General features: G+C 51.6%; 1 protein-coding gene across 11 annotated transcripts in view; it reads left to right on the top strand.

The window, feature by feature from the left end:
* The window catches only part of CPEB1 (cytoplasmic polyadenylation element binding protein 1), a 38,528-nt gene that overhangs the window by 10,089 nt on the left and 10,631 nt on the right, over window positions 1–17,808 (top strand). For 8 of the 11 annotated variants that reach the window (XM_071754773.1, XM_071754771.1, XM_071754772.1 and 5 more), the window contains one exon: window positions 4,308–4,496. In XM_071754773.1, coding sequence (XP_071610874.1) covers window positions 4,308–4,496 — 189 coding nt within the window. Of the gene's footprint in view, window positions 1–3,401; window positions 3,544–3,773; window positions 4,040–4,307; window positions 4,497–13,687; window positions 13,955–17,808 lie in introns of those variants that run through there. The other 3 variants (XM_071754780.1, XM_071754781.1, XM_071754779.1) reach the window with 3 other exon arrangements.

Genomic DNA, 17,808 nt, shown 5'->3' with positions numbered 1-17,808 from the left:
GTAGACTCCTTCATCTGGCTCTGAAACAGGTTGTGCAGCAGCAAATATCTCTCCACTGGAGGAATTTTTCAGATTACAGGGAAGGTGCCTAGTTGTGTAGCAGGAGAACCTCTTGTAACTAGTAGTTTTCTGCCTAATGAGTTTTCCTAAGCAGCAGATGATCCGTGGTAATCTTGGGAATATTCATCCTCTAAAAGCCTTCACTTGAGATTTGTTTGTCTTGCATGCAAAATGTACTTGAAGCTTAATTTTCAGGGAGGCAATTCCCAGCTTTCACAGCTGGAGGTGTAAGAGGTGTGAAAGGGAGAGCACTGCTGCTGTGAGTGCCTTCCTGTTGGTGATGTGGAGGCTGTGGAAGTTGTGGCCTGGCCTGTTGCTTTTCTGGATTTGCAGGTTCAGCCTTGGCCAGAGTTCTAGTCTGCAAGGCTGCTGTGCACAGAAGTGACTCCAGCCCTGACAGGGAGCAGAGCTCAGAGCTGGGTTGTGCTCTGTGCACTCCAGAGCCTTGTTTGTGGAGAGGCTTCTGGATTTGGGTTCTGCTTGCAATTAGCATGGGAGCAAAGGGGGGGCATCTCTGTGGCTGCCGGGGTGGTAGGAGTGGGATCTAGCTTGTTTGGTTTGTGTTTGCCAAGCAATTATGGTGCCTGCTTTCCCTGGATTTTCTCAGTTTTCAAGCTAAAACCCATTTGCTGGATTTTTATCTGGCTTTGCACATGGCCTCAGTCTGGAAGGCTCAAATATCCAAATACTTCTGTGCTTGAATGAAGTGGTTTTTTTCCAGCTGGTGGCACTGAGGGATGCTGCTGCTATGGGACAGGGGCTGAGTGGGCACATGGGGCTGCCCTCAGGCTGCTGTACCTAACAGCCTGGGGGTTATAGCTCCTGCTGCCAGGCCCTGCTTATCCTTTCTGTGCAGGCTTAGGCTGTCATTTTCCAAGTATTTTCCTGTTTCCAAAGCATGTCTACCACAGCTGCATGAGCTGGGCTACAGCTAACCCCCAGTGGCTTGGTTCTCACCAGCTCACCTCTCCAACCCAGCTTCCTGTGTGGAAACTCAAACTGCCCAAACTGGTGTTAAGTGGGGAGAGAACGCTGGGGTGGGGACAAGTGGCTGAGGCTGCAGCTTATGTAAGCTGTCTGGGCTGGTGGAGCTCAGCAGCAGGTGAAGAGCTCAGCTCTGTAGAGATGCTCACCTGTAAAAAGCCTTTGAAATGTCTTGGATGCGATGGTAGCATTTGAAGTCTGAAAAATGCAGTTTTCCACCTGGGTGGTACTGAGGAAAGCTGCCCAGCCTGTGCTGCCGCGTGCCCCGGCTCCAGGGATCTCCTGGGCAGACAGGAGGACATCGTTCCAGAAGAGCCACCTGCTCCGACACCTGCACTGGAAGTGTTTTACTAAGGACTTACTGTGATGCTGTTGAATTCAAACCCGAGGGGCTCAGGAGGTTGGAGCTCGGGTGTGAGCTCAGTGCAGCACAGCTCCCTCTGCCAGGATGGTTGGCTTCCAGTGGCAACTTCTGGGAAAAATCCAGGTTGGAAAGGCTTGTGCTCATTTTGGGAGCTTGGAAAAGTCTGCAGTGAGGCATTTGGGCTGTGTCAGGTTGCAAAGTGAAATTATTTAATTAATTTTATTTAATATTTGTTAGACATTTACTTGTGAATACTTAGAGGTTGACTCCTTAGACTGAATTTTCATTAATTCTTCTTGCTGCAGTATCCTCTTGTTTTTGTCTGCCATCAGCAATTGATTGGCTTGTAACAAATTTCCAGACCTTGAATTTGAAAATAACTGCTCCAGAAATCCATTTTAGATTTTTTTTTTTTTTTTTTAATTTATTTATTTATTCTGGTGTCTTTGCTTGACAACCTATATCATACCTTTTGGCTTGACCACTGAGAGTGTTAAAAAGGAAGCAGGCTTGTGCTGGTGGTTTGCTTTGGATGGTAAAAGGTCTAATTAAAAAATTATGGTTATCTAAGAAAATTCTGCTTGGTGCTTCTGCTGTTATACCCATAAGTGAATTGCTGCAAGCTTCTCTTTAATGTGGATTGAAGTCATCAGAGGGAGGCGTCGATCTCTTGAACGTGAATCTGATTGGGTTCAATTAAAAAAAAACAGCTTATTTCCTGAGAAACGTAGATACCCAGGGGAAAATGTGGCTGGGTGCTGTGGAGTCAGTGCTTCTCATTGCTAATACATTTGTTCCCTATTTTCCATGTTTCTTCAGTGGTGGGTTTCATCCGAGGTGTTGGATCCAGGTGGGATTCTCATCCTGCTGTCTGAGGTTCTGTTTGTGTCCATGCTTCCGAGAAGATGAAACATTGTAGGAGTTAATGGTGAAGATGGCATAAAAGAGAGCCTGGCTTCCAAAGGGAAGGTGGTCTCCACCTGACAGGGGATCTGGGCTAGAGCAGAGTACTTGTGCATTTCCATAAATGCTGAAATGTTCCATATTCATATGGGCAAGTTATGGTTGCTGTGGGAACTGAGTAGTCTGAGCAATGTGCCTTTATCCTCTCCTCCCTACCGCTGCCTTAGGAATGTTTTTAGGGCCTGTCCAAAACAAGCAATCTGCAAACTGTGCTAGAAGAATTAATGATGAGAAATGCTGGGCTGAAGATGCAGTGGGATGCTTTTGGAGGAACATTTGATGCTGCTACAGGTGCTTGGTAGTAATGTGGCTGAGTTGGCACTACAGCTTATACTACTACTACTACTAGGGGAGTAGGAAAAAACCCAGTGGGTGTTATCCTGGCTGAGCACTGTGGAAGAGGCTGCAGGTGGGAAAGGGGAAAGCTGCACCCTGCCTGCAGGTCATGTTTTTTGTTTTGGCTGTTCTCACCGTGCCAGCAGCACCTTGGTCCCTTCGCTGTGACCCACATCACTGTGGGCTTAAGGTGCATGGTAGCCACCTGCATCCCCAGAGTGGTACCCAGCCCATGGTGGGGCCTTGCCCAGGTGACCAGCAAGTGAGTGACATGGGATCTGCTGTGGGGGTGGAAAAGGAGGCCAGGCCAGGTCAGGCTGTCAGGCTGCCCGGTGTGGCTGGAGCTGCACGTGAGGTGCAATGTGAAGGGCTGGAGTGGCTGTGGTGCCCGTGGAAGAGAGGCAGTGGTGTGTGGGAGATGTACATCTGATGGAATAGTAGGAGGCGTGGGGGCAAGGGGAGGAGGAGACTGCTGCTGCTGCTTGGGAGCTGGCTTGTAAATGCCCTCTGACTCAGATTTCGGGCAACACAGATGAGCATCGTGTGGTTTCATCACTCCCCGGATCCCTGTGCTAAACTGGAATGCTCAGACTATGAACCTGCTGTGTTTCCTTAGGCTGTTGGCACAGGCTTAAACCCAGGCAAGAATCCCGTGTCTCCTGTACCATAGGCTTGTGAACACCCTGCAGGGGAGGGCCGGGAGAGGGGGAAGGACCAGGCAGGCAGAAGGTAAACAGGCCGTGAAAAATTCCTGATGTGAAATGGTTCCTGTGCTCCGGCTGGTCCCCTTCTCCCGGTACCAGCGGGATGTGCCTGCTCGGGCCAGAGCCGGGACGGTGGGCTCCTCTCTGGGTAGTGGGAGGCGGGGTTGAAGGTTATCCTCGTTACTCGGTGGTAAACAATGCCGAGTCAGGGAGGCACAGTGGCCAAGTTGAGCCAAATAGATTATGCTAGCAGAACTGCGAAGCTTTGCATCAGGCTCTGAATTGGAGCCAGCAGCTGGAGCCTGTCCAGGACTAAAGTGTTTTTGGGTTTTGTGGGTGGAGGGAGGCGGGGACAGGAGAGCTGGGTAGCACTAAAACTAACTGTCTGCTCTGTCGCTGCTGCTGCTGTCGTCGTTGCTGGGGGGATTGCTGCCTCCAGCCTGCCGGTGCCGGGTGCCGAGCCTGGCTTTTGTGCTGCCCACCTTCCTCCATTTACTGGAGCTGTGGCTCTCTTCTCCTGCCTGCTGCCTTGTCTTTTGGGGGAAATCTTTACCCTTTCTTCTTACCTTTATTTTGTAAGAGCTGATGCAGTTCTCTTGCATGGCTGAGTGACGTCACTGTCAGCACAGTAAGCATCAGCAGCCTGGTCACATGCTGACCCAGTCAGTAATGCAGACGGGATAGGAAGGTGGAGGGGCTGAGGGGGGTGGGGGGCTGGTTTCTGGACATATGGTAGCCCTCCCTTTTGGGGTGCCACTGCTAGCTGCAGAAGCTGTGGCTTCAGAGCGGCACAAGACCTGACTTGGGTCTTAACGCTTCAGAAAACTCCTTCTTTAAAAAGAAAAAACAAAGCAGCCCTGAACTCTCAAGCTTGTGTTTGTTCTCAATCTGAGCAGACTTCCAGGACTCTGAAGAAGCAGTGGCAAGCAGGATGCTTTTCCCCACGTCCACGCAAGAGTCTTCCCGTGGACTCCCAGACACCAACGATTTGTGCCTTGGCCTGCAGTCCCTCAACCTGACAGGGTGGGACAGACCCTGGAGCACCCAGGACTCTGACGCTGCAGCACAAACCAGCACACAGTCCGGTGAGTCTGCTGACACACAGCAACAGTTGTTGGGTTCTTTTTATTTTGTGGCCATTTTGAAGCAAACGTGGAGCAATTTGCTTGTGTAATGGGGGTGCTAGCAGTTGCTGGAGGGGGCTTCTTGGCCCGTTAGTGCTTGTATGATGTGGTGGTTGAGCTGGGGAGGCTATGGCTGGCTGTGCCACAGCCCCCTCTGCTCTGCTGCCAGTTCACTGCAGACAGAAAGTGCCCGAGCTTCTGTTTTGCTCAGTGCTGTAATGCTGCCGGAGGAATAACCTCGAGTTGAGAAGAAATCCTCTCCCTGCCTTGGAAGGGAGTGGGTTGGGGGTGTGGTGTCAGGAGGCTGAACTTTGGCAGCTGGAGAAAATCCCTGGTGGCAGGTAGCTTTGCAGGCGGGGTTGCTCCTGCCTGCAGAGGGGACCCCCTGCCTGAAGTCCAGGTAGCCCAGCCTGCCTCAGCCCTCTCTGCCCGTGGGGTGTGGTAGGCGCAGCCAGCACCCAACCGACAACTTCATCTGGCAGCTCGCAGGCTGGCTGGGAGACTCGGAGGGATCCTTCTCCACTCCCACGTTCAACTAGAAATAGCAAGTGCTTCTGGCAGTGGGCTGGAGGAGATGCAGTGGAATGGCTTCTTGCTTTTAACTCTTTTGGTCCAGCACATACCTATGTGATGGGCAGGGTGTGGGCTTACTGCCGCGTGCTGCTGGCTTGTGTGCCCTTCCCCCTTGATCCTCTCTAGTCAGGGTTTGTTGCTGGGATTGAATGGGGAGCCTTTGAGGTGCTGGGTGCTTCCCCTGGAGTGATGAGGAGCTCGGTTAACTCTTCCAGAGGCAACAGCTTTTTCTGTAAAATCTCAAGAGGAGAAGGGGGTGCTGTGTGCACAAACTTAATGCATCTCCTGGACCCGGTTGACAAGGCAGGGGGGTAAATCAGAGGGAAGAGTTTGTTTTTCCCAGCCTTTGCAGGCTGTAAAAACCAGTTTCACAAATGGTGTGTTCGTTCAAGTAGCAGTCCATGGAAAGATCTAGTGCTTTGGCAGAGTTTGTACAAGTTCAGCCTGGTTGCTACAGAAACTCGTCCCTTTATAGCAGCATGCTGCTGCTTTGTTAAAAGGGTAGTGCATCTCTGTGCAGACTTGGGTGACACAGGAGGCCCCAGGCATGAAGTTGGTGCTGATGGGATTGTAGATGGCTTCTGGGGTGGTGGGAGCAATGTGATTTACCCATATAAGTGTTTGGTGTGGGCAAAGGGGTGCTGTCAACCACATTTTGTGTCCAGGAGATGCTGCCCTTGAGATAAGGAGACCTCCTGGGACACAGCCTTGAATGCTGCTGTATGGATTAGGGGTGGGAATCACTTGTGGGGTAGTGGAGTTTGAAACAGCTTTATCATTACAGCTTCCAGGAGTTGCTTCATCTAGTTCCTGCAGGACTTGGTGTTGCAGGATTGGGGGGACCCCTAGCACAGACGCTTAGGGTCTACTTGCAGCCAGGCTGCAGTAGCTTTATTAAGCCTTGCTCTGCTCCTGCACGTGGTCCTGTGGGCTTCCCCTAATGAGCCAGGGGGATACCACATGCTCAGCATCTGTCCTTCTCTCCTTGCCAAGCTGAAACCTTGAAGGAGGAGGAGGGAGAAATGAAAGTTACTCGTTGTGCAGTGGGCTGGACAGGTGCCTCTGAGCTGTGTATGTGGGGCCCCTTATGGTTGTGAACAGCCTAGGAGACCCTGAGCCTGTGTTACAGGGTCTTAAACTGCACTTAAAGAGCATGCAGTGTCCACGCCGGAGGGTTCTGCTGCTGCTCACAGCCATGACACCCAGGGCTGGGTGCACAGTGGTGTTGCAGAATGAGGGCTGTCGCACACCCAGGTGGCCGCTCTGTGCGAATGTCCCAGCCCCACCTCATCCTCTGTGGCTGTTTCCAGTGCTTGGTTGGCCAGCTTCCTGCCAGACTGTCTTGGCAGAGGCGTGGACATCTCTGCAGCGCTCTGGCAGACAGGGAGCAGGGCTGGCACCAGTCTCTGTCAGGCTGTGCACCTCATGGGATGGGCAGTGGGACTGCTGGGGGGCAGCTCACTGGCAAGAGTTGGAGGGGCTTCTGCTTTCAGAAGGGAGTTTGATGGGGAAATGATGGGAAGATGCTCCAGTGACCTCCCCACTGGCAGAGGCTGCCGCCAGTGTCGGGTGCCCCCACTGACTGCAGCACATGCTGCCAGGGCTCCTGCCTGCTGCAGCGGCACAGGAAGGGTGATCTTGCTCTGGGCTCAGGTGATCTGCCCCCAGTGTCTGTTTATGACAACTTGCGGTTATAGCTGCTGGAAGAGGGCACTCAGTACTGTCTGGAGAGGCTGAGTCCTCTCCTCTCTCCTGCTGGTGCCCTCGGTAGGTGAAGAGGGCATAGCTGTGGTGTCAGACCAGCCCAAATGCAGCCATGCCGCTTCCAGAGCAGAGCCTCTGGCCTGCAGAGGCTGTGCACAGGGCCTAGGGCTGTGTTGCTGGGGGTATTGTGGTCTGGAGACCTCATTCTCCTTCTTGATCCCACCTTTCTTCCCCAGGTGAGTGGCAGCTGGGCCAGGAGTGCTTCTGGGCCTGGGCTGCTGTTCCTCCACTGCTCTGAGTTGTGGGCTGGTGTGTGCTGGCCAGAGCAGTGGAGGGCTGGGATGTGTGCACTACTCTTGTACTGTCTCAGCCTGCCTGTGCCTCCCACCTCTGCGGGGGTCTCACCTTGCTTTCTTTAGTGAGGGCCTTGGAGTGGCAATGTGGAGGTCCTTGGGAGAAAGGACTCAGGAGCACCTTCTGAAAGGCTATGAAATATTCTCTAGCTGGCAGAGGGGTTGTCCTCTGCCTGAAAGCTCTGCAGATCTGAGGACCTGGCACATGCTGATGCTTCCAGGTGGCCTTGCTGAGCTGTGATGGAAAGAGTATGTGGAGAGGATGCTCCTGAGGCCTGGGAGGCTGCAGCCAGTCCAGCCCCAAGGGCTGGAGGCTCCAGCAGGGTGTCCTGAGAGCAGATGAGGCTGCACCATCCTGGGCTGTCTTTAGGGGCTGGGGAGGAATGGCGCTGCCAAGCGGAACTGTTGTGCTGCTGGCACCCAAGTGTTTGGAAGGTTCCAGCAGTGACTCAGCTGTGCAGACCCACAGGGAGGTGGCCGGGAGGGTGGAAATGCAAAAAAAACACATCAACCAAACACCAACAATCAGGCTAAAAATATTGCTGATGTGGTCTCCTGCAGTGCCTTGTGCTGGAGTGCTGATGAGCTGGGACCTCCTCTACTGTCCCTTGCCAGCACAGAGCGCTCAGCCTGGGAAGGACCTTTGGCTGCAAACCCTTCTGGTGTCACCTTGTGCTCAGGGTGGTGGCATGGCGCAGCCTGGTGCAGTGGGATCAGGTGCCTGCTGGGGTTGTTCTGGAGGAGGATGGAGGGCAGTGGAGCTGCTTTGTGTGCTCCCATCCTGCCTACGTCCCCCTATCCAAAGGGCTGATGAGCCCCTCGCACCCACATTTGTATGGAGGTTTCCTTCTGGGCCTGGTGTGGTCGCACACTGGGGATGTGTGCTTGGCCCAGAAGCGTCCCAGATGCGCTGCCTGTCTCTGAAGCTGTGTCTGGAGAGAGCCTCTCTGAGAGGCAGCAGCTGCTGCAGGCTTTGGGTGCCTGTGTTCCGTGGCTGTAGGGTTGAGCTGCTGTCTCATAGCAGAGAAGGCATTGCAAGCCTACTGCATCTGCCAGGCTGGAAGATCTTCAGAAATCTGCTCTGTGGCCTGAGGAGGGACTTTTGCAGGAAACTAGCCTTGAACCCTTCCAGTCCTGATATCTCCAGCTGTATTTCTTGAGGTAGCATTTGCCCTGCTTTTAAGTAGCCTTGTAGTAGGCAGATGCTTGTGTAAGGCCTTTGAGCTCGTTGCTCTGCAGAGGCAGGAAGAGGTTAAGAGGCAGTGAGATGGGACTGCCCTTGATGGTATCCTTTACCTTCACTGCCCTACTCCTCAAGGAGCACAAGCAAATGGGGTCTTGATCCAATTTTTGCCTAAACAACGTGTGACAGCCATCCAGAAGTGGATCCTTGTGTGGATTTTGGGTCTCCCTGGCTGGTTTTCAGCCTGTGTGCCAGCTACTAGGTCTAGCTGGTGTGTCCTGCCCTACATCAGAAGGCTGAGGCTTGCCCTATGTGGGACAGGCAGACTTGCCTGCTGGGAAATCATCCTAAAACCAGTCTGTTAACACTCAAGTTTGCGGTGCTAACCTGCAAGGATGCTTTCAGGAGGATCAGCTCTTCTTCCAGTGAAGACATCTACCTCTCTAGGTGAGCCCAGCCTGAGCAGGCGAACTCATCCTGACGGTGCTGGATGGACCACCTTGCTGTGTCTGCCTCTGCTCAGCATGTGACCCTAAAGCTGCTTGTGGAGCAGCAGTTTTGAGAGTTTTCCTTGGAATCTGCTCTTCATGTTGCACCTCCAGCCTGGTCCAGAGTGGCTGCTGCTGTCTCATTCCCTAGCCTGCAAGGTTACTGCTCCAGTCACTCTGGTGCTGGGGAAATGGCCTCTGGTGGGGAAACTCTACTGGATCTTTCCAGCCCTTGGTTCTCCTGGTTTGCAGTGCACAGCAGCTTCTTTCTGCAGTAAGCTTGAACATGCTGATAATCTGTAGTTGCTTAAAGTCTGCTAGACTAGAGCTGCAGGCAGTCTGTTGCATGTTGCCTGGCAGATAGCTGAGGCCTCTGTGGTGAGTACGAATCACTCTGAAGTCTCTAAGGCAAAACCCTATCTGTGAAGGATGAAAGAAAAAGTCCTGTTGCACAGATGGAAGCACGGTTGTCATGGACTCACAGCCTTTCTTCTTGATAACGGCAGCAGGGACTCATCAGCAGCTCCTCCTCGGTGGACTGTATTCAGGAAGTCCTTAAAAATGATGTGTATGGTGGCAGGAACCTGAAAAGCCCCCAAGTAAGCACAGCTGATCAGTTTGGTGTGGTGGCTGTTAATGATTACAGCATGGAGAGCCCAGGCCTTCCTGGGAGCTGTTGGTTTGAGCTGTACAACCTGGAGGGGCAGAGGATTTGGGTGAGGGAAGTCCCTGGGATCTCTGGATGCTTAATGTGGTGCTGAGTGCCTGCTCCATGGTGGTCTCCATTGTGCCCCTCTCGGTGTCCAGGTCTCTCCCTGCCCTTTTGTCTGCTGGGTTTCGGATAAATGGCTTCAAAAGATAGCTGCTGCCTAAGTGTGCCCTGTAGCTGCATCAGCTCTGACCCTCAACTCCAGCATGTTTGTGCTTGGCTGCATGGAAATCCTTCTCTTGATGGTAGAGGAAGGCTTTGGAGGCTTGTTGTGATAGGGAAGAGCTCAGTGTCTGGGTAACTGAGTTATTACATGCAACCAGTGTGTCCAAGAAAGATTCTTTGTGATCTGTAGTGGGGGGGAGCTTCAGGAGGGTGCACTTCACCCTGAATGAAACTCAACATCATGAGAGCTCACCTGCAGCCTCACTCAGATTTAAGCCCAAATCTGCCTGGAAAGCTCACTAAAAGATTCCTTCATAATGCTGATGGTTTAACTGTGCTGGAGCAAGGAGGCAAGACCACCTCTTGCTGTACTCAAGCTTGCATCCAATTCAGGCAAATGGGTAACCAAAGGCTTGGTGGTGGTAGATCCTGAATTCCTGTCTTCTCAGTGTCCTTTATTATCTTGAAATGAAGATAGGCTTTCCCAGCAGCTGAGTGTGATGCCCTGGTCCTTCTGACACAGCCTGCCTATTGCTCAAAGCTTGGTCATGGAAGCGGGAGCATGGTGGTGGTGCCATCTGTGGAGGGTTAGTTTCTAATGCTATTTTAATGGAGCAAAGCTGGGAGCTGGCCTGACTTGGACAGTCTCCTGTGGGGTGGTACTACTTCAGAAGTAGCTGAGGTGGCCTTACTGAAAGCTTGCCCCATGCTCTCTTAGCTCCTGCAGGGCTGTTCTGAGGATGTGCCTGGTACAGATGCTTAGTGGGCACCTAGTGGTTCTTTGAGCATGTTCCAGTGAGGGCTGCTCATGCTCCGTGGGCTGATTTCTCATGCTGGCCAGAGCCAGCCATACTGGGGAGTAGAAAGCAAGGAGCACTTAGGAGCTGCAGGCTGCCTGTGTGGCAGCAGCACTTGATCCTTAACAGAATAAAATAGGTATTAAACAATTACCACAACTGAGTTTTCAATCAGTTTCTGATGGAAGTTGCTCTTAGCCCACCCCTTCAAGCTTCTATGTGAGTAGCTTCTCATAAACGGCTTTATTTTTGTTTGAGCTGATGCTGTAAAATAAAAGATGCAAATAGATGAGTAACTGGAACAGAATCCTAACCAGCATCTCTGCTTGAATCCAGCAGGCATTGAAGTTGGTCAGGGCAGCCTCCAGTCTTGGGCTGGATGTGGCTTGTCATGGGAGCAGGTACAGACCATCAAAAACCCTCCCTTTGGCTCTTGTCAGGGAAGGATGTTTTATTGTGGCCTCAGGAGCAGCTTTTGCTGCTGCCTGTGTGCTCTCTGGAGGTGACAGTGGATGGGTTTGGGTGCAAGGAAGGCACAGGCTTATCAAACATCTAATTGTGCTCAGAGCTGTTGGAGGTGCAATGACAAAAATACCCAGGCAGTGACAGATCTGCACCCCTCAGATGTGCTGATCACTGCCCCACTGCCTGCCAGTTCTGGGGTGTATAGAAGGAGCTCACAGAGCTTGCCCAGAAGCTTTTTGACTCGAATTGTAGTCTGTAGCTTGTGGCTCCTGAAGTGAGCCATAACAAGCACATTCCCTTACAAGGAGAGTGAGCTTCTGTTCAGTGGTTCTGAGCTGCCCTGGGCAACTGGTAGCTTAGTGGTTCTTTCCTGTTGTGATTGCTATTGGAGGTAGCAGCAGGGTGACTCAGGGGTATGCAAGCTCTGGCCTGGGATAAGATTCATCCCCAAATTGTGCCAGTCAAGTGAGATGGGTTGGTAGGTTTTCCTCCAACCTGTGCAGTGAATCAGATGCTTGTTGGGCAGGCTGTCTGCCATATCTTCATCAGCAGCATTATGGTCGCCTTTTGTAAGAGGCTGCGGATGGGTTTTTGGCTCAGTGCCTTAGTTGCAAACTCCTCAGCATGTGCAGGTCTGAGTGTTTCCACTTGGAGCTGGGTTGGGAACTGCTTGGGCCTCTTCTGCACAGCTTTTGGAGCTGCTCTCCCAGCTGCCTATAGCAGAAAGGAGGAATGATGCCTATTCCTCCCCTTCCTCAACTCTGGGACAGTCCCAGAGCTCAACATCTGCTCCTGCCTTAGCCTGGAGCTTGTCCCTAGTGTTGCCCTGTGCCTGGACACATCCTTTTGCTCTCATAACCAGGCTGTAGGGTGGTTCTGTAGGATAACCTGTCATGGCAGTGACACGAGGAACAAGGCCAGCGAGCCAGCAGAGTTGTTTGGCTTGTTGATACAGCAGGAGTTCTTCTAGCTGACTATTTGTGAGGTGACTGCATGTGGGACTGATGTAAGAGGACCTCTTGGACCCTCTGCAGCACCTTTGACAGGCTGTCTTTTTTAGGGTGGCAGGGTAAATCATGTTGGAAAGGACATCATGAGGTTATCTTGTCCTGATGAATGTTGCTTGGGAGGGTGGCAAAAGTAGCATAGCCCAAGGGTGTTGTAGAAACACAATCTTGGGCTCTCTCCCATTTTTGGAACCAAGGTGCATTTAAACAGGCACCTTCACTGATCTGGCTCTGAAATTTTCTGCTCCCAAGAAATGCTGTGATCCTTAAGCTGCCACCCCACAGATGCTGTGTGGTGCCACTGTGGGGCTGGATTAATGCCCTGGGGTGCAGGCTGAGGGCAGGGCACCTCCAGCCAGTGCCGCAGTTTCCATCTCGGCACCTTGGATCCATGTCTCTGGGCTTGCTTGCCTCGTGCATGGCCCCCCAAGGCACTGGCAAAACAGCTGAATCACAGGTGATGTCTGTGCTAGTGCCAGCTCAGAGGCTGCTCTCAGGCACAGCAGCAGCTGCCACCTGCCTTAGATGGCCACAGAGAAATGCCCAGTTTCCCTCCTTGCCCCTCTGGCTGGTTTTCTCTCCAGGAACGCAGAGAGAAGGTGAAGCAAACCCCAAAGGCTGTACCCAAAACTTGCGGCCATCTGGAAAGTAACTGGGAACCTGCAGGCATCACTGGTGATACTGGGTGCACCAATCTGGCTTTCTGCCAGCTGGATGCCCTGTGTGCCATTTCCCAAACAAGATTGTTGTTTAGGGCTAAAGCTTGTCTAGGTGTCTTTTTTGTTGTTGGTTTTTTGTGTGTGTTACTTCGCCTTTACTGCAGCCAACCCAAAAAGGGGCATGGCCACCATCATGGTCCCCCTCTAAAGAGCTCCAAAGGTGGAGTTCTTCTCCCAAAGGTGGTATCCTGATGGGCTTGACACCCCACACACTGGTGGAGCTGAGCAGTGCAAATGTGACAGCCTCTTCCTTGTTAGCGCATAAAGTCACACGTGCTGCAGAGCTGGCACCCTGGATGTGGCAGCGGATAACTGAGAGGAGTTTGGTACTTAAATATAGAAGTGTTTGTTATCGTGGCTTGCAAAGCCAAAGCTTGTTGTGCAGGATTTGACCTGAATATGTTGGCTTTTAAGTATCTCTGGGGCTGATACATGTGAAAACCTACTGTATTTCAGTGTTCTCATCTTTCTAAAGGCAAACAGAGTTGTGGCAGTCTGCTTGATGAGTGCAATTACCTGCGTGCCTCTAATCCTGAGCAGTGTTGTAATTGTCCTTACTGATTTTAATTTACCTTGGGCATTGGTTTTGGTTTGTTTTTTTTTTTTTTTTCCCTTCCTGGGAACACAGTAGTAAATTCCCTGCCTGGAGAAGCAGCCAGGCTTGTTGTCAGGTGTCCCACTCTGGGCTCAGGAGGAGGACCTGTCCTCTCAAACACTAATGCAGTGAGCTCCTCTGTGTTCCCAGTCCTGCTGCTGTTTCCATTTTTCAGAGCACGCTAGGGAAGTGACTTTGCCATGTTGGTGCCAGAACCAAGAATAGACCTCAGGTGTCCTGACTCTAATTCTGTGGTTCAGCTGTGGGATCATGCTGCCTTTTTTTATTCCCCCCACCCCCTTCTTAGCAAACCAGAAATAGCTGTCTGAATATCCTTGTTTCTTTGCCCCAAATGAAGAGTCTGTCAGGGCAGGGGTTCCTCTTTTGTATCTCAGAAGCACAAAGGGCTGGGCGGCAGTTCCTATTTGGCCAGTGGCTTGGTCACATCTGCACTTCTGGGAGATGCTTTTCTTTAATGCTGGAAGTTGGTTCCAGGTGCTGGAGACTTGTGATACACAGCTCTGGAGAGCGTGCGTACCTCTGACTCGAGGTGGCTTTTCTCATAACAGCGGTGACTTCTTTCTCTACTGGAGTAACGGGAGTATCAAATCAGGAGGATTTGAGCTGGACAAGACCTGGAGGTACCCAGTGTGCTGCTCAGGTGAGCTCCAAGTGCAAGGATGGAGATCCCCTCCACCTTTCTGGGCCCTACCTTGTGGCTACTCAAGAGGAAAATTTGTGCCCCTTATCTTGTGGAAGATTTTCCTTCTTTGGGCACATATAAGAGTCTGACTGTTCCCTGTATGAGTAGAGGTGGGTAATCCAACGTCTACCTTGCCTGCACTGGGCGAAACCTTTTCCTACTCTGTGTGCTGCAGCCCCACAGCTGTCACCACAGCTTCTGCTGGGCTTGGTTTGGTTGGTGTCCCTGTGCTGCTGGCATGCTGGCTCCTTGCAGGCAGTGTGAGGTCCTGTGGCTGCAGGCCTGAGGTGCTGAAACTTCACTTAAGATTAGTCTGGAGCATTGATCACCCCTTCCCCTGCAGAGAGCAGGTCATGTTGTAAGCAGCTTGGTGCTCCTGTGTGATGGAGGGGGAAAATTCACTCTGGCAGCCTGTCTGGCTGTGTCACTGCTGGAACTCTGGAGATGTTAAAGTCGCTGTAGGAGGTGGTTAAGGTGCCTGTTTGCCTTTCAGACATGCAAATGTTTCTGTTGCTGTGGAGTTGCTTGGTGTCTGTAGGAGGTGCTGCTTTTTTGGCTGACTAAAACATTCAGCCTGCTCCCACCCCACCAGGGCAGAGCCTGGCTGGGTGGTAAAAACTGCAGACGAGCTGTTTTTCTGGAACTGCAGCAGGCTATTGTTTAGGACATCAGCTTTTTTTTTTTTTTTTTTTTTTCTTTTTTCTTTCTCTTTAACAAAAGAAACTGCACTGTGTTCAGTCTCCAGGGCCTTGGTCACGCTGCTTCCCTCCTCCACCACCCTGCCCCAAAATGCACGCATGGCTCAGCAGCCTTTGGGCATGGCAGGTGTCTTCAAGAAGCATGGTGGCACTGAAACCTACCTCTTCTGCTCTGCTTCTTTTGGGAAGAGCTCTTCGATTCATCTCTTCACCCTGGCCTCTGCAAGATAAGGGCAGAAGGATAAACTTACACTGAAAGTAGTTGGTGGGCAAAAGGAAGATCTTGACAGTCTGCCATCCCTCTTGTGCTGAGTAATCTCTCAGCCAGCTTCTGGTGTCTCCTCTCAGAGACCGAGATGTCCCTTTGTCTAACCTTGCTGGTGGTGCCAGCCAGAAAATGTCACCCACTGGAGGTCAGCATTGCAGACCTGCTTGTGCAAGACCTGGTCCCTTCTAAGTAGTCTTTCTCTAGCCTTGTGGTGAGCTTTCAAAGGCTGAAATATGTATTCAGAGCATGACTTCAAAAAGAGCATGCGTGTGCTCGCCTGGTGCCACTGCCAAATGTAGTGCTGAGCTGCCTGTGTGTTTAGAATCCAGGAGCCAGACATGGCTGGTAATGTCAGAACCCAGGGCCTGGTATCCCATCCCCCTCAACTGGAGTTTCTTGTGTGCTTGCATATGGCTGCATGTGCCTTCAGGCTTATGAGGAGGTTGTGGGATGTGTCACCTTATGGCAAATGCTCTTTTCTTTCTCTCTGGGGAACCTTCTACCAGGGTGGGAAAGATCTTGAGCAGAGAGACCTGGGCAGCTGTAAGGCAGGGGACTTTTTGCAGGACTATTCCCAGATAACTTGACTAAATTCCATGTGCCCAGGAGTGAAGAGCATCAGCACTGCTCTGCCATTGTGCTATTGGCTTGTTCTGCTGGCTGGTCTCCTGCTGACCCAAGCTGAGGCAGAAGTACTTGTTCAGAGGACAGCTTAATGGTGGCAGAGCTTTTTGTCAACTCCAGCTGTCAGGAAGAAGTTCAGTGGATGCTCTGTGTGTAGTGCTTTTATCTTAAGGTCTTATTCAAGACATTAAAGTGTCATTTGTCATCAGCAGAGTGGTATGGTGGCTTAATTACCCAGAGCCCTTCCCTGGGCTTTTCACATCGTATCTTATAAAATGGGCTTGGTTAAAGGTACCAGGCAGGTCCAGTTCTCAAATAGCTGTGAATTATAGTATGCAGGGAAGACAACTGTATGCTTCAAGGTCCTGAGCAGGTGCTGAAATTTATAAATTGCAGGTGTACATGGCACATGGACCAATAAAAGCTGTTGTGTGTGAATGGTTGGGTTTTTGCTGTTGGGGCACCTTTCCCAAGGTTTGTGCTGTGAATTTCAGCTTGTGCTGATAGAGTGATCTGCTTGAGATGGGGTAAATTCACCTTAAAATGCTGTAGCTGAATGGTTGGTAAGCAGCTTTAAAAGATGTTTGGGGGGGTCTACATGACATAGTTGCCCTGAGGAGTTGAAACTAATCACCCTATGAAACCACTGGTGGGGTCTTGGTGTGGCTGTGTACTTCTGCTAAGAAGTGTCTGGCTTGGGTGTGGTGTGTCCAAGGTGCTTGTGAGTGTTCCTCTTGGGATCTAAAGGGGCACCAGGATGATGCAGCATTGTCCTGAAGGCATTTACTAGGGAAAGCTCAGCTGAGGAGGAGTGGTTCATAAAATGTTTGCTCTCTAGAGAGCGACCTGAGCACTTGTGATCTGGAGGAGTGCCATGCTGGTATTGAGACTGCTCCACAGAGCTCTTAAATCTGTCAGCGTTTGGCTGATGTGCTCCAAGATGGAGCAAGCTGGCTCCAAATCCAGTCATTAAAGCTGCAGCAGTGAGTCAAAAGTCAGAGCCGAGTTGCTATTAAAAGCTGCTTTCTTGCTGTTCCCTGCAAAGACGCCTTGGCATGTGCCCCCCTTGCAGCTCTGAGCGGAGGTGTGAAAAGTTCCAGAAGCTCTCTGCAAACCACTGTGCTCTGGACACCCGGGCTGCTGCGTGTGAGTGGGTGAATGGGGATGGCATGGAGCCTTCAGTGAGAAATTCCCCGAGATGTGAGAAAAACTTACTTGTTTGTGCTTAGGTAGTTTGGGTTGGTCAGTTGGTTGTTTTGTTTTTTTCCCTCTTAATCTGAGTAGTTACCTGATGTTTGCTGCTTCACTTGGGGATCTTGACATCAGAAATTGCTGGTGAATCTTGTGTGTGTGCTGGAGATGTTTTTTTCTCTTCTGCCAACCGCCTGCCTGGGAGGGAAGCTGAGGCCAGCTGTGGTTTTATTGAGTGCCCCCTCTGACTTAAGGACATTTCTTTTTGGTGGGCAGCCCTTGTCAGGAGAGGTTTCAGTGGGTAACCCTGCAGGCAGGGAGTTAGAGCAGGCTGCCTTTGCCAGGAGGGGAGGGGAGAGGTGTGGGAAATGAGATCTGGTCTCCTGTGCTGATGTCTCCTAGGCTACCTGCAAGGCTGGCTTCAGGGGACACAACCTGATCACTGAGCAAGTGTGACAGAAGAAGTGCTGACTGTGGCTCATGGCTAGTCCTGTCCCTCTGAGCACAAAGTGGGCCCCCTTGAACCCACAGGGGGAGTGATGTGTGGTCTCCCACAAGCTTGGTGCAGGCTGTGGAGCTGGGAACTGAGCAGCACTGCCTGCGCAGACCTGCCAGAGCTTCTGCAGTGTGTGAAATCCATCTGTGCCAACAGTGGGATGTTGGTGCTCCTGGGACACCAGGTTGGGAGTTGGGTCATTTGTAGCCAGCAGGACTTTGCTTGGTTGGTAGGTGCTGAAACTCAGCTGCCCAAATGGTAGATCCCTTGAAAAAACATAATTCTGTTGTACTGGCCTTACTGGTTTTCTAGCTGCAGTAAAAGCTAAGGAGCCCTAGAGCAAATGTGTAAGCAGCAGCTGTAGTAAGCCAGCATGGGAGCAGAGATCATGGTGAAACAAGGGGGCTGGAGCAGTTGGACCCTGGAACACCCTTAGGGCTGCCTGACGAGCCCCTGAACCCTTGCTGAAGCCTCCCAAACGGAGCTCTGGTCTTGCATCTACACTAACCAGGAGATGATGTGCAGGACAGCATAT

Source organism: Heliangelus exortis, chromosome 11 (genome assembly GCF_036169615.1).
Source record: "Heliangelus exortis chromosome 11, bHelExo1.hap1, whole genome shotgun sequence".
NCBI classification, from domain to species: Eukaryota; Metazoa; Chordata; class Aves; order Apodiformes; family Trochilidae; genus Heliangelus; species Heliangelus exortis.
Note: the sequence above shows the minus strand (reverse complement) of the source record. Positions and strands in the feature narration are given on the sequence as shown.